This window comes from Gavia stellata, chromosome 3 (assembly GCF_030936135.1).
Source record: "Gavia stellata isolate bGavSte3 chromosome 3, bGavSte3.hap2, whole genome shotgun sequence".
NCBI lineage: Eukaryota > Metazoa > Chordata > Aves > Gaviiformes > Gaviidae > Gavia > Gavia stellata.
The window spans coordinates 54,373,586-54,390,752 of NC_082596.1; the positions used below are offsets into that span (position 1 = coordinate 54,373,586).

The window sequence follows — 17,167 nt, forward strand, 5'->3', positions numbered from 1 at the left end:
TTCATTAAACCTTTTGGAACTTTGTATTTAGAACTTCTTTCCTTCTGCCTTGCCGAAAAAAGCCAACAGATTGAAAAGTGATCAAAAACAAAGCTTAGGACTCACAAATACTGTGATTACATAGGTCCCATATCCTTAGGAAATCAGACTAAAAATGAACTATTATTCCTGTTTTTCAGAAGCTCATTAGCTTCTAGCTGCAATAGGTTCTTGGGAAATTAATTACTGTATTAGAACACAAGAAGAATTCTCAAGTTGAAGTTACTGTTAACTGGTGAAAGTTCCATAGGCAAAATTGTGAAAAACTGTTCTAAAAATTATAAGACAAATTAAAAATATGCAAAAATAGACAACCTTTATTAGCACAGTGGTCAATAACACAAGCTATAAGAACTTAAGGCAAAAATTATTGTAAGGCACTGCAATCTGTATAACTGCAGTCAACAAGAATGAATATACTAAAACAAAGTGAAAAAAATTTCAACAAATCTTTCAAATAATGCTCTACTAAAACAAAAGAATTATTTACTTTGTTGTCACGGGTAGCAGAGTTGTACAAAACACCAAGCATCTTGGCAGCATATTAAAGTGATGTTAAGATTCAGTCACAGAAAATCTAGCTTTCATAGAAGTTACAATATTGCAAACACTATATTAAGCATTTTAACACATTACTCTGTTAATATTGCATTGTAGCCATCACGAAGCACAAAGCCCTTACATTTTCCTCCTCAGTTTCTTGTACAAAGAAAGCTTCTCCATTGTCACCCAGTTTCATATGAAGATCAACAGCATCGCCATTTATTTCTATATCAATCTGTAGAAAGAGACAATTTAATGTAAATAATTTGTCATAGGGGAAAGCACTGACCTCAAGGCCCACTTCGCTCTGAGAGCAAACTTTGTTCCATTGTATAATCACGTCTCTTTCTCCTCCCTCTGCTTTCTGAAAGAAGTCTGTTATAATGATCTTTATTTTGTTAACCTGCAAAATACATCATGCTCCTAGCAGAGAGCCTAACACCTACAAGAAAAATTGGAAAAAAACACCCAAAACATCTGAAGACCAAATCTTGTTCAACTAATTTGGAGAGCTAGAAGCATAAATAATAATAATTGATCTAGTCTTTAATTTTCTGGAAGAATGATGAATGATTGAGACTGTTCATGTTCCTATGTTTAAAGCTCAACCTGAATCAGGGCCTAGTACGAATCTGAGTCCTGAATACCAAAAGTTCAAGACAACAAAATGGAAGCCTCCTGAAGGCAGGCTTTGTTTCAATGGGATAGAGATTTGCCACAATTATTCCTGCAACTCAGTTAACACTGTTTCAGATTTTCTGGCTCATGAGTTTACAGGGATATGACATAGCACCACAACCCTTCTGCAATCATAGTGCTTTCATCAAAGGAAGAATGTTTTTATTCTCATAAAAAGGTACTTTAACTTAGATTACATTGCACAAGAGGGAAAGATTACCCTTCCCCACATGTATGAAATAAAAGAAAAAACCAAATGTCTTTCTAAAACCAAGATAGAACTATTTTACTTCCTCCTATTTGTGAAATCTTGGGCATCCAGTTAAGTTCAATCTCAAATTTTTCCAAAGAAAATGTGTTCAATATTCAGATATAATTACCTTATTTTTCAGTAAATCTGCTTATCTAATGGTATCTGTATATCTGCATTTAGCCTAGCTAAATAAAAATAATATAATACATGTCAGATAGAAACACAATGGACTTGCCTTACTGCAGAAAATGCCAATGACATTTCAGGTTATATATAGTTCAGACACTTTTGTCAAAAGGAGACCAAGTTAAATTCTGCACTTGCTATGAGATATCCAATATGTACATTGCTCAAATTCTAGTTCCCTGCCAATACAAAAGAAAGAATTACACCCCAAGCCATACAGCTAGTATTACGATATGAATACTCATATTCATAGTTAGTTATCGTGATACGAAATGGCCAGTCAAAAAGGAAAAAGAAGACTAATTTTAAGATTAGCACATGGACTGCCAAGAAAAAAACCCCACCACAGTGCTAACTAAAAAAGGCAGTATCCATGTATCCTAATCCACTCAGTTATTCACCCATTTATGAGAATAAAACCATTAGCGAAGGAAACTAAATCATAGATGATGATAAATTACAAGTAGATAACCAAACATGCATGGGGACTATACGCAAATCCTTAAGATAACAGCTTTTCTTTTTCCCCCACAAGAACTGAATAGTTTTGATCTGATAATCATATTTATTTCACTATTGAACAGTTTATTCTTAAAATATTTTCTTGAATTTCCAAAAAAAATTACCTTAGTGTTTCTTTTTTCCAACTTTTTCTTTAAGCTGATTTAGACAGACAAACATCCCTAATTTTAGTACCTATACCTCACACTGGTTTCAGTATATATCTTAAGTACAGAGCTGAAACACAGATATACATATTTTGCATTCCTATACATCTTGAGACTAGCAATTAGTCTTAGCCTCTTTACATGCCAGAGAAAAACTCATACACAATGCAGTAATAAACACTCAACTGACTACTGAAAGAATATTCAAATGCAGACTGGCACGTCCAAGGGTGAAGGGAGCAAGAAGCAGCAGCCACCCACTCAAGCACAAGCTGAGAACTACGCTGATAGAATAGTACAGCAAGTACCAAGAGTAGATGTTTCTACTATTCAACAGCTTTTTAGAGGTACCCAGAAGCTGAAATCCTCTCAAATTTGGTTCAGCTTCTCAGAAATGTAATTAAAGACATGTAGCAAGCTCAAGTTTCAGAGCACTTCTGTTGTAAGTGTATCTCACTTGCTTAAACATTAGAAAAAGTACAGCTATACCACCTCTTTTGTATCTTGCTGAAAAACAGTAGTGCAATCTGTCGCACAACTGTTTAGGAAAAAATCAACTTTTTGTCATCAGTGTGCTCATAAAGAAAAACACTAGCAAGTGAAAAATCAAAAGAAAGAAATGAAAGAAGAAAACTGCTGCTAGCCTATGTTACTATGATAAATTTACAATTTTAATGCACATAATTCCCAGTATAACCATTAACAAAAAAAAATGCCCTAACGTAACTGCTCTTTTAGTTGCACTTTATTCTCCTTTTACAACCGAAATATGAAGATGGAGGTAGTTTCCTGCAGTGTCCTTTCACTTCTTAGAAAAGCAGCATATAATCCTGAGGTTTTACGATCTTTTTAAAATCAATCCATGCATCCTTTGGTAGCACACCCACAGGCAATACTGCCATACACAGTGCTCCCTACTGACAGTAACATAAAGCCTCCCCACAATAGGTCCATTTTAGTCAAATTTACAACCAATTTAGTACAAATTTACAACAACAAAATTACAACAAATTTACAACTCACTCCCTAGACACTATTACTAAAATATACGGAAAGGGGATGGCAGGACAATCCACTCTGGTAGCACCACAATCTCAGACTGGCTGGATAGGGAATTGTACCAGGTTCTCTTTCAAATACGCCCACAAGTAAATGAAGCTTCAGTCCCAGTTTTTCTTTGCTTGTGAGTATTAATAACTGCATTTTCTACTGTGTATCAACCTTGAATAGAGCTAACAAGGAGTAATATTTATGATAGGTCACCAACCCTTAAGACATGCTCTATTTATCCCCCAGACATTCCAAAAATAGTTGCTTGCAACATCAGGAATCAGTTAAATGGCATTAAGCATTTCTTTCCCAGCATACTTAAACAAGTAAATAAATAGCCATGTGAACATTTTAAGATTGTGAAGTCTATATGTTTGCATTATTCTTTTTGCATAGCTCAAGAGCTGTCAAAGCTTTTCTTTCACAGTATTTTTTTGCAGAGTCCTTAGACTACCACAGGAAGTTCTGTTTTGTATTCCAAAACTATCACTCTGTACAGCATATATGAGAAACTGCTCCGTACTAAACCAGCCTGCTACCTGGGTATGTAGAGGGCTGGGGAAGGAATGAAGAGGGGGGAAAAAAGGGAATGCATTGTTATTAAAAACTTTGGTTTGGCCCACTTTCTGAACTTACCACTTTTTCTTTAGAGCGCAATACACCGAGCTTCCCAAATCGGACATGAAAAGGAGAACACTGGTATGTACCATCTTGTTGTCGGACCACAATGACATCAATGCATCCTGAAAGGGTTGCCTGATTAATGCCTTTGTACAGCTCCTTCACAGTAACCAGGACTTGTCCTGCAAGTTGTCCTACGTAGTTCATAGTCTGAGACTAAGAGAGAGGAAGGAAAAAAAAAGTAAATAAATTTTTAAAAGGTAAAAAGTTTTTAAAAATAATTTTAAACTATCTAAATAGATGTGCAATGTCATTTATCAATTACTCTGATTATTGTAACAAGCTTTCCACAAACACCTTCAAGAGTCAACAGAATTTTGAGCCAATTCGTATATTACTAACAGTCTCCAGAGTTATTTTAAAGTAAAAATTACATGCTTCAAAATTTAAACTCCAAAGCCTAGATTCAAGTGATGCTTAATTACTCAGAAAAGCTAGAGAGACAAATTCATTCTCTGAAGACTGCCTATTTAATACAACTGAACCTGTATTGAAAATGGAAATAACTGTACACAAGGATGCATAATAATCTTAAAAGTCAGGAAAAGTTAGTTATGTGGAGTGTACTACATGTAACTCTTCCTTTACAGCTCTGTATTTTAAAAATGGCTGAGTCATCTTAAAGAAATTATCAAAAGATCTAATGGGAGATAAAGGAGTTTGAGAATGAGTGTGGAGAAAACAAATATGGAAGAAATCCAGTTTTCTTCCTATATAAGGAAAGCACAACACTAGTGAATTTATTTGCCATGAAACGAGTATTAAAATCTCTTGCAACATAAAAACCATGAGCTTGTAAAGCTTGAAAAGCACTGCCACTGACCTTCAGAAGTTAAAACTGAGGCAAGGAAAACTTCCACCTGTGGTAGATGATGCCAGATATTAATTACTGAGACTCTCCCATTAACTTTTGATTAAATAAAACTAGAATAAGTATGAACTATAGTTAAAATGTATACTTCTCTAAACAGCTTAATGAAGCTTGTAGGTACCTGTATTTAAAAACAGCTGGTGAAGTAAAATTTGCACTGCGAAAACACAATGAACCTAGCAACATGACCTTGTCCTGAACACACTTCTCATCCACGAGAAGCAGATGACTTACCAGTTAACAACTATTATATCCACAGAAATTACACCTAAAGAATAAACACTAAATTCCAAATACTACATTTTCATATGTGAAAAGCAAGTCTTAATCAAGTTTACACACTCATGCAATATATTATTTTAAGTGTAAAGAGGTACCCACTAACTACTTTCCATAAGTTTCACAAAGTTTCAGTCAAGACAAAACAAATATTTTACAGTTTTTTGTGGTTGTTCATACTCCTGACATCAGAAAAATGAAAAAGAACAGTATGTAGTCTAAGTGAAGGAATCTTATTAGATGAGAGTGAGGAGTTCAGGACACAATACGAGGAAAGGAAGATGCACACAATAAGAAAATTATGCTATAGTCAAACTGAAAAGAAATTATAAATACAAAGATAAACAAAGAACACATAGCATCACTGACCGAACATTGTCTAATCCATTAAAAATACTTAAGTGAATGAACGAAATTTGAATGACTGCAAGTCTTTCAGACTAAGAATACAATGTGAACTATGACTGCCAATAAGAAATGAAGTCCAAAGATTTCTCTGAACATCTGAGCTTTAAGAGAAAGAGGAGGGAAAACCGTGCAGGTGTTCTATTGGAAACCTAAGTGCAACCTTTCCTCATTCTGCCCTCTCCCACCTCTCACCCAGAAGACTGCTGCAAGCTCGTTTCAAATATATCAAAGCAATCGCATGCCTCTGAAGTTAAGAGTAGTATTTGGGAGAACAAAGAGCCACTGCAAACAAGCAAAACACAGAACACTGAACACATAACAGGGCTTATATTGTAATAATTGTGTTTTGGGATAATATTTCTATAAAAAAAAAAAAGAAGCTACTTCTGTAGCATCTAACAGTACCAATATAATTACAAACATGCAGGAAATCTAAAGCTACTTTCACAGACAGAGAAGCTATGGAAGTATTTTTCTCCGTCTCAGGTTTCTCCAGCCTAAGATACATTACCTAATCATATTTAGATTTTTTTGGGGAAAAAAATACTCTTTCCTTTCCACAAGACTTAAAAAGGAAGAAGACGGGGGTTTTCCAATACATATTTAAAATTGTTTTGAAATTTTCCACAGAATTACTATGCCAGGTAACACGCTAGAGAATTTTCTCCCATTGCTTTTGTACAATATAGTTGATGAAGACAAAAAGAACAGACTGTCATTGAGTGACTAATGAGATTAGTAGAATGGACTCCCTATCAACACCAGTGATTAATAAAAGTCAGTTTAATCTCTAAGTAGTTTCATGTACAACTATAAAATTGACTGCTTGCTAATGAAATAATAGCTCATCCTTGCTAAACAGGGGAGGTTTCACTTCAACCCTTCCTCATCTGACCCTCTTAATGAGCTGATTTTAGCTCACTGACACAACTGGCAGAAGTCTACCCATTTTTTTTGTTCACAGAATGGTTTAGGTTGGAAGGGACCTTAAAGATCATCTAGTTCCAACCCCCCTGCCATGGGCAGGGGCACCTTCCACTAGATCAGGTTGCCTAAAGCCCCATCCAACCTGGCATTGAACACTTCCAGGGAGAGGATATCTACAGCTTCTCTGGGCAACCTGTTCCAGTGCCTCACCACCCTCACAGTGAAGAGTTTCTTCCTAAGATCTAATCTAAATCTACCCTCTTTCAGCTTAAAGCCATTACCCCTTGTCTTATCACTACATGCCCTCGTAAAAAGTCCCTCTCCAGCTTTCTTGTAGGCCCCCTTCAGGTACTGGAAGGCTGCTATAAGGTCTCCCTGGAGCCTTCTCTTCTCCATGCTGAACCACTCCAACTCTCTCAGCCTGTCCTCAGAGGAGAGGTGCTCCAGGCCTCTGGTCATTTTTGTGGCCCTCCTCTGGACTCACTCCAACAGGTCCATGCCCTTCTTATCTTGGGGGCCTCAGAGCCGGACACAGTACTCCAGGTGGGTTCTCATGAGAGCGGAGTAGAGGGGGAGAATCACCTCCCTCGACCTGCTGGTCATGCCTCTTTTGATGCAGCCCAGGATACGGTTGGCTTTCTGGGCTGCAAGCGCACATTGCCGGGTCATGTTGAGCTTCTCGTCAACCAACGCCCCCAAGTCCTCCTCAGGGCTGCTCACAATCCATTCTCCACCCAGCCTGTATTTGTGCTTGGGATTGCCCTGACCCACGTGCAAGACCTTGCACTTGGCCTTCTTGAACTTCATGAGGTTCACACGGGCCCACCTCTAGAGCTTGTCAAGGTTCCTCTGGATGGCATCCCATCCCTCCAGCGTGGTGGTGTTGTTTGTTTCAGTGGGTTAGTAAGTTAGAATAGCTCACAAAGAAAAACATGATAAACACCAGAGAGTCATGAGGCACACAGCAGCACCAGAGGGCTAGAAAAAAAAAGGCTAGGGCAGGGAACTGCACATCTTCCTTTTGGCAAGTGAGATATTTGCTGCATCTCATGGAACTCTAACCCAAGACAGAAAGGTAGGAATGTCTCTGCTTTACTGTTTAAGCAATTAGTCCTCCTCTACAATGACAGTCAATCTTTATTGTCAATCTTACAAAAAATTATCTAACACGTAGTCATTATCATTCATGGCTACACCTTGGCCACTTCAGTTGATAAACAATCTAATTTTCCTCACATACTTGCTAAGTGACCTTGTCAAAACCACAGAAAAACACCAAAAAAAATCCCACAAGACTGAAGCATTCACATATTTTACACATATTCTTGCTTTCCTGTAGTGAGTTCTCTTTTCTGTAGATCTCAAGTTATATTTCTATAGGTCACAGCCCAGCCACTTTTATGATCGTACATAAACAGAATATCCTCTCACATGTGAAAAAGTTATGAACTTTTGAACCTATTGAGTATTAACAACAGTGTTTATAAGGAAAGAAACTTTTCATGATCCAAGTCTTAACAAAAACATTGTTTTGTACATTGTAAGTAAACAAAATTGTAGATCAGAAACTGATTTATATTATTGTTTATCAGGTTGTAGTTCAGCTTTTAACATAATGGTTCACTTTGTAAGATAAACGTGGTATTTAAGATGGTTCAAACTGTAGCAAGCAAATGATCAAATAGAAGTGAAGTGTCACTACATACCTGAGAAACATGAGATGTTTAATTTATCTCAAATGTCAATAGAATCCCAGCTAGGAGATTTTTAAATTTGGGAGAGGTTTTTTTGCTTTAAGTTTTATTGTATATTGTTGGAAAACTTGTGGTGAGCAGTACTGAATCTGACTATAGAGAGGAACAGCGTAAAATGTTATTGTATTAATTCTTGCAAATGTGATAGAAATAGCCTCATCACAGAATAACTGGTAAGAAAAAGTATTTCCTCAGTAACACTCTTTATTTCATGCTTAGTAAACATTTGTTAAATGTCATTGTCCTGAAAGCAGCGAAAAGGAGAGAGCAGTATGCCTTCATAACCTGCTATAAGAACCTAAACAGCATGCCAATTTCCAGTTCTATAATTCAAGACAGAAGTCTGATGGAGAAGACAAGCTAAGAAAGGGCAATGCAGCAATATTTCACAATACTGTTTAGCTTTTAAATTTTATTTATTTTGATATCCAGAGTATACACATTACCTGATGCAGTCAAATTCCAGAACACTGCATAAAAGCTAAAATTAAATGTAGCTCACCACTACTTATTCTTCCAGGACAGCAAATGAAAAGGCTATCAATACCTCACAGCAGAAAAACACTTTTTGTCATTTTTGAGGCTACTGAGAGATTGATTTTTGAATGTTTATGCAATACTGCCTAGTTTGCAAAAATTCTTATAGCTGAATATATTAATACTATTAAGCTAAGTGCAACTGTAATTGGAATGGGGGAAAGGATCTCTCTGTCTTATATGATAAAAAAGATTTTTTTCTGGCAAGAAGCCATTACAACACAAAAGACAGAAATTGAAACTGCTTTTTTTTCTTTTTTTGAGAGAAAGAGCGTAAAAGTAAGTAAGAAAAGAAAATATCTACTTTGGAAGTTCAAGAACTAAAAATAAAATTCTGTGCCTCCATCTATAAAATAACTCAGATCAGTTAAACTAAAATTAACCTTGCATATGCTGTTTGACTTCTTCACATTACAGCAATGCAGAATAGAATGGCTCTCAGAAATAATCATTAAACAGTACTACAGCTCAGATTAAGTATCTAACATGCTCTACATGACAGATAGCCAAATTTTCAAAACTCATCACCATGAAATGCTTACATTAGCATAAGCTGAGCAGGAGGTTTTGTGAAGAGGAATTGTATCTATGTACCATTAACAAAAATCTTATTTTGGCTGCTGCAAAGCCAACATGTTTTCTTGAACAATTTTTTTATGTTTTTCAGTAATATCCATGTACAAGTGCAAGATATAATCAAAAGGCTGTCCACAAATTTGTGTTTTCTGTGCATTTGGAGTACTGCTCTAGTAGAGGTAAACCACATATTTTGTGTTCTTAAAGCCAACACCTTTTATACAGGTGCACTCCTATGAACATGAACACTACAAATGCCCAGTGCAACAACAGAAAAAGAAGAGTGCAAGTTGCTCAAAGGCAAGCTGTCAGATTGCTCTAGAGAGATACAGCTTCAGAGGGCATGAATTTTAACTGTCACTGCAAAAAAAGTTACTTAAATGTAGATCTTCACTTAAAAGAGAGTAGATATTTATACATCCCGTTTATTTTGAGATACATTTAGAGGATTAAAAGATAGTCTAATGCCACATGATGTAAACAGTAAAGAAGTTGCATTTGTTTCAAGAGATTAGGTAGAAAACCAAAATAAAAAACATGCATAGCAATGGCTTCCCTCAATTTATCTCATCTTGCCTATATTTGCACATATATATATTTACGAGGCGGGAGCTTTCCTTAACCAGAGAAAATCTTTAGCAAGTGTTTTACTAGTTTCTATTCTGTACCCTGAAAAGATTTGGCGGGGGGCTGGGTGGAATGACCACGTGAAACAGGACCACTTTAGCATCAGGTCTACTTGGCAAAAACAAGCAAACAAATACATCTTTGCTCCTAAGTAAAGATTTTAATTGGGGTTTAGAATTGCTCCTAGTACTGCACAGAGCACTTATGGAACAAAAATGGGAAACAACATAAGTCTGTTGAATGCCTAATTAAAGTCTTCCACATACTATTAAATACAGGCAGTCAATTTTTATACATTTTAACTACGCTATAGGAAATTATATACCCATACTTAGCAATAAATCTGTCAAACTCACCAAAATTCCAGAAGGAACCCTTTCATGAGCTCTAACAACACTTCTATTGAAGTGATCTTCAAACCCATCCTGTTCTGAGAAATGCATCTCAGAAAACAGGAAAATAAGTTTCCACAGTACAGGTAAATGCAAAGCCTACAGCCATAACAGAATGTTGTATCAGCATTTCTTCTCTTTTCATAGAAGCAGAAGAATTATGTAAATCTTCTGGTCTCTCAGAGAAAAATGTTTAGTATACTTGCCCACACAGTAGTATGATTAAAAAGGAAGCAATTCTTTAAGAAGACTTACACAGAAACTCCCTCACCAATAGGCTTTGCTTGAAATGTCACAGCCCCCTTGCGCTCTTTGAGATAAGTAATAACATGGGCAGACTTTGCCATATGTTTGCACTGATAGGTAATGATCTTGTTTTACACCAGGTCACGTGACTTTAGCTGAAGCTCCCACGAAAAGAAACAGGGATTTAGTTAATTATTCTTAAGCAAAGTCTACATTAGCTCACTTGGAGACTTTTCGCCCACTGTTGCAACTCTACCACCTGTAGCAGCATTCAAAGTCCTAGTTCAGCCAGCTGCATACCAAATTCAAGAATGCCTGCTGCCACTCCACACGCCTGCTCCCTCCACTGACGGTTTCACTGGGCTAGCTAGTCATGTTTTATAAGACAAACCTGATGACATTTCAGGGTCTGGTATTTGTGGGCTATTTTCTCCCCTTTTTGAAATTCCATTATAATAGTAAAGAGATAATTGACCTGGTGTCAAGTTTACACTAAACTATACAAAAACAATGGACACCAAAATAAACATTTTTTCCTGTGGTTGTGTGGACAATACATTCAAGCTTACTGTATACCTAGCTCCATGACAGAGTAAGAATTAATTTTTCATCTGAGGAATTTTGAAATGTCATTACTTCTCTCAATAGTATCATGGATAGGTGAAATAACTGAGGAAGTGTAGTAGTATAAGGAACCAATTCTACCCCTGAGTGGGGGAAGACATTCTCTGAGGACCGTTAATATTCCACAGAATCATAGAATGATTCCCTCAAAATAGACACATTCTTACTACCTTAAACCCATGCATCTCCTCCCCACCCCCATGGTGTTACTTTGTCTCTGCTACAGAAGACTGTGAAGGACTACTTGAATTACAAGCTAAAAAATTATCTAGGATCCTACTACCACCTTCACTCTATCCTCCTCTAAGTTTCGTAAATTTATGCATTAGGATCTGATGCAAGGACAATGAATCACATTATTGGATGCAGCCAAATGGCTTTTAGGTTTCCAAAATAATTAATGAACTACATTTAAGGCCAAAACTAATTCAGTTTTGATGGCAAACTCCTAAATTGAGTGTTGGGATTGCTACATCTGCAGTAAGGTTGCAATAAGCTGCCACCATGCCTGGGCCCTTTTCTATACACTGAATAAGTTTGTATTTAATGTGGCTCTTCACAGGAAAAATTACTGGTTTTGTTAGCAGACATGACAAGTATTTTTATAGGATATTAAGAATTACTAGACACACTCAATTGTCCTCTGCTTGTTCATCATTTCTTTATCATGCGTGTTCCACTAAAATATGGTAAAAAACCAGTTATGAGCAGAATGGAAGCCATCCTTGTAAGACAGTGCTTCTTTTCAAACGCTTTTGGCTTAGCTTTATGTTAATTTTTTTGTACAATTTTCTGTTATATCTATTATATTTCAGTATTATTCAGCATTTCAGATTGACATTATTTTCTTCAAAGCTTCTAAAAGTGTTTTAGAGGACAGCCTTTCTAGAATACCAATAAAATTGTGGTTACTGCACAGACAGTAAGGTAAGATTTAGACAGGTAATAAGCTTTGCACATTTAGTAAGCCTTCTTGTCTTTTATTTCTCAAAATGAATAAGGTAAATAAAATATAATTCCCCCTGAGTAAGTTTAAGTACTATGTTATTTACTTACAATTTACACAGGAAAACTAGCTTTAGTTTTGAAAAGCAAATAACCCAAATTTGGAAAGTATTAGAAGCAATCTTTTTCATGTAACTTTAATCCAGCTCTTTGGTGTGGGTAAATTTTACTGTGGTTTAGCCCCAGAAAGCACATACAAGTTTCTTCACTAGCCTCATACAAGTTACTACTCCTGACAAAGATCAGTCATCATCCTATGTTCTTTTTTTTTTCCTCTGGTCTTTGTGGGTCTACACATCTTATCCCATTGCTCATTAGTCAAAATCCCTGATGGGAAGTATGATTCCATTTTTAAATGATACTTTTCTACAGTAACCTTCATAACATATTTGATTGCATTCATTTAGTTTTACAGCATCCCAGAGGCGCAGTATTATTTTTTTCACCTATGCAATGGAAAACTTAGGCCAGGAGATTAGGAATTAAAAATACAAGGGTTTTTAGCACAGTTAAAACTTGACTATGCAGAGTTTTCTTCCATCTTTTACCTCTTTGAATATTCAAAACATTGCTTCTATAAGCTACATTTGTAGCTGCTAATCAGGTTTACATATCCCAGATGGTCATTACAAAAAAAAAAAAGTCTGATTGCCTGTGAAAATTATACTTAAGTGACTTGATTGTACTGTATAGGAACTGTAGAACAAGCGCGGCCAGAACACCGCTACAGGACTTTTCCCCAGCTTTCATCAGTACATGTCATTCTAAGTTCTGGAAGGAAGGAAGCAGAAATCCTATAGACATGAGCTTCTATCAGTACACAATCACAATTCACTCAGAGATCAGGATAAATTTGCTGAGATGAATGAATGAGACAAATTCTTCTCTAATTAACACATCCTACGGCAAGTATGGGACAACCTTTGTTCATGTCCCATATGTCTCCTTCACCCCATCCTGCCCCAAATCATTTCACTTACTATCAACTAAGACTTAAGTACCACAGTTGTCAGTCTCACACCCCATCCTGACACTAGAAAAGGTCCTTTCTCCCCAGGCTTCAACTCAGATTCCTAAATTCCACAACGGTTCTTTATTTTCATGCATTTTTTACACTTTGGCTATCCGGTACAAACAAAGCGGAAGAGCTCCCAATTCTCCTATAGAGATTACAAAAATCAGACTGGGACTGAAAACACTTTCCTGTGCCCAAGTTCATGATCCTAGCCCTGGTCTGAAGCATCTGCTTACTGAAACTGGAAATAAAGCTCTGCTCATTCCAGCTTGTGGTAAAATACATTCAATACAGCATCTCTGTTACTTTTAACTGCAAAAGTCTATCCATTCTCAAGATGGATTTTTAAGCCTAATTCAAAGGCTAATAACTTTGCCAAAACAAAATAAATTTAGACATGACTAACAGAAAACATACTGAATGAGGACCATCTGCCTCAGATCCCTTCTGAAGTGGACACGAGAATTTTTTTTAAGAGAAAACAGCTAGAGTTTTTCCTCTAGTAGAGTGGAAATATATCATCAAGTTTCACTTCTTACAAAAAAATGAATATACTTGCTGAAATTTTCCACATAAAGGCTGAAGGTGGCTAATACATAACTTGGAATGAAATTTTCCATTTTAGCAAAGTTATAGGCAACTAAAAATCAAGTTCTGCTCAAAAATGCTGAAAAAGACTAAAAGGCAGTGTTACCTGCTTTTACCTGCAATACCCTGCCATCAAAAAAATAAAAATAATGAAAATACCCCATCACAAGTAATAATAGTGTCATACAAGGATCCAAACAATTAATATATGTTAGAGAAACACCAGTGATACAAAAGCAATGCATTGCCCACTAAACAGGTGGTTAAAAATGAATAAAATCAAATGTCTAGTTTTCCATCTATGATGCAAGACAGTAAATTCAATGTCTTCAAGATCTCCTGCCAGGTAGAGTCAAGAGCCATTCAAATTAGAATAATTTTCAGTGCAGCTTAAGTATATTTTTTATCTCTAAGAAAAAAAAAAAGATAGCAAGAAAGGAAATCCGCAGTTTACTTGGACTTGGCTCTTTTGTAATGTGTCAACAGTTGTATCTGTATGATCTGCTATGAATCATCTGATTCCGGTATTATGGTGTCTTTCCTTGTATTAATCTGAGTGTTTTCTTCTTTTTTTAAAGTTACTTTTTTCTCTGTTTACAAGGGAACTTCAGTGAGAACAAAGAATACATTAACAAGTCCATAAAATGTATTTTACTGTTAAAATTATCAGTTTAATCAAAAATTAGGTTACATGCACACAAAAAGTTCTTACGTTTGTGAAGATCTTAACTTCTTTCAAGGTACTGTAAAGAAGTAATTGGCTAATCCAGGAGTGCACCTCTTTGGAATCTGCAGGGGCATATCCCATGCAAGTGCCTGCCACACTTGACATATCTATTTCCAGCAGCACAGACTCTTCTACAGCCACATCATCCTTGGTTGAACTTATTTCTAGACACATACCACAGAAACCAAAGTTTCTGAATAGAAATTCCATCTATCTCATTTTTACATGAGATGAGAGAAAGCAGATGAAGCTTTTCCTGTATGTTTCTAGAAAGCACTAAGCATTTCCCTAATGAGCAATCCTTTATCTTTCTATTTTCTCTATTTAAAAATGTTTCTTTCCAGGCACTGATCTGCCTCAGGTGTATTTATATTTTCTTACAACCTTTCAGGATTTAAAAGTCAAAGCAAAAGAACAGTCATGTATTTAAGCATGAAATGCATCCTGATCTATTAGTGGTGAATAATTTGGTTACCTTTAAAATGGATACATGAATGCAAGTTCTGAGAGTAGTACGTATCTTCAGGTTGACAAGAACGAACAGAACTATACTTATTTTAAGAAATACATACATGGAATATCCAAAAAGTTCTAAATATAGTGTATATAAACAAGAAACCTTTTTTCACTTGATAGACTCTCCATATTGTTGAACTGATGAACATATACCAAAATACAGCAACATCCGTGAATTTAATTTGCATATAAGACTTGGCTATTTTATTAGAAAATTGGGTAAAAATGGTAGTCTTACAGAATTCCCACACAAAAGTATTCATAGCATGACATGTTGGGAAGGGGGAAAATTAGATACAGCTGAGCAAAGCACCATATGCTTACTCATTCACCAAATACAATCTACTTGCATTACTGCGTTTTAATGAACACAGAGATCACACCTGTCTGAACAACATATCTGTTCACCCTTAGCACACAATAGCATGTCTGCACCGTCTATACGGGACATGACAAACCTGTAAAGCAGCCTCGAAGATTTCTTGTTTGTGTTAATATGCACACTTTTAATTTGGGGAATGAACAGCTTTAAGTTCGGCACTAAGTAATTTTTTTAAAAATCATTGTATTTCAGTTCACATCACAAACTAAATTCCACTGTTAGCCAAGTGAGAGAGACAATTACTTCCATTTCTAGTGGAATCTCAGCTGCAATTAGTTATTGGAAGCACTTCTTTGACAGAATTTTGCAAAGAATCCTTTACACGTTTCCTTTAAAAGGCCTTTCATAACCATCAATCCAGAAAAAGTACATAAACAGTTACACAGTCTAATAAAAGACAAGTAAACCTAAAGACATGGCCTAAGACTGGCTTAGCATGTGCTGGCTTCAGCCACATAGACCAACACAAAAATGTCACCTGGTACACTGGAGGCTTTTCTATTATCACTTCACATATTTACATTTCTGGTATTGAACTTAAGCACTTTAGTCAAACAAATGGACCGGTTCCTCAGTTAAAAATGTTATTCGTTCACCCAGTACAGATACCAGCAATGAGAAAGTGTCCCTTAGTTTTGGGCAAAGAGTGACTCAGGACAACTTCTGGCAGTTAATGTCAAATTATATTACTGCAAAGCTGAAAGAAACTGATAACAATAAAATACTTAACTAGGAAGGGGAAGCTAGCATGAAGCTAGCATCCTTTACTTGGAAATTCCCTTGAAATATGAACACAAGAAAAAATTAAATTTCTATCAAAATTAAAAAAAAAAATCCCCAAAAAGCATGCTTAAGCTCAAACACAAAGACAATCTGACTTGACATGACAGTTTCATATTAAATCAGCCTACCTGCACAAACAAAAATGTAAGCACTAATGTTACTACATACTATAGTGTTTGTAACAACCAAAGTGAGATAGCAGCTAGGCAGAAAAAAACTCATTTTTAAGTGAAACATTCTTTGCAAAAGCAGCAACATTTTTACTGTGCTTGAAGTGGATAATTTTATTTACAATTTAAAAAAAAAAAAATCTCTGCTTACCTATATAACAGTGAGATATTCACAGAGATGACATCTTTGTGTTACCGTAGAACCTTAAAAGGCAACTTCAATGAGATCAAAGGTTCATAAAGAAAGTACTCCTGATCAGTACTCACAGATGCAAAAATCGTTGGGATACAGTATGCTACTATATTAAGTTCTCAGAATTTGCTCAATATGGGATGAAGACATCTAATGCATACGCTTTAGACCTGAATTTGATCACAAACATATTGCCCACTGTTTTGTATCAGCCTAAAAGCTTTTTCACTGTGGATACATGTAACATGCAGCACTGAATCTCACACCAGAAGGTGTCATTTCATCCCTTTTCAGACAGTTACGTACAACGTATTTGCAGTTCATGATATAAACAATGATGAAAAGTTACTTTATAAATAAGCCAAAGCTATTAAAAAAAAAAAAGTAGCATTCTAACTCAGCACAGATATTCTACAATTACACACAGACCTTGAAGAACTGTCTGTTTT

General features: G+C 35.9%; 1 protein-coding gene across 1 annotated transcript in view; it reads right to left on the minus strand.

The window, feature by feature from the left end:
• The window catches only part of LPIN2 (lipin 2), a 43,663-nt gene that overhangs the window by 24,327 nt on the left and 2,169 nt on the right, over positions 1-17,167 (minus strand). Inside the window, exons 2-3 of the mRNA XM_059815336.1 lie at positions 4,054-4,254; positions 722-817 (exon numbers count right to left, since the gene is read on the minus strand). Of these exons, the coding sequence (XP_059671319.1) occupies positions 722-817; positions 4,054-4,245 (288 nt within the window). The 5' untranslated portion in view covers positions 4,246-4,254. The remainder of the gene's footprint in view (positions 1-721; positions 818-4,053; positions 4,255-17,167) is intronic.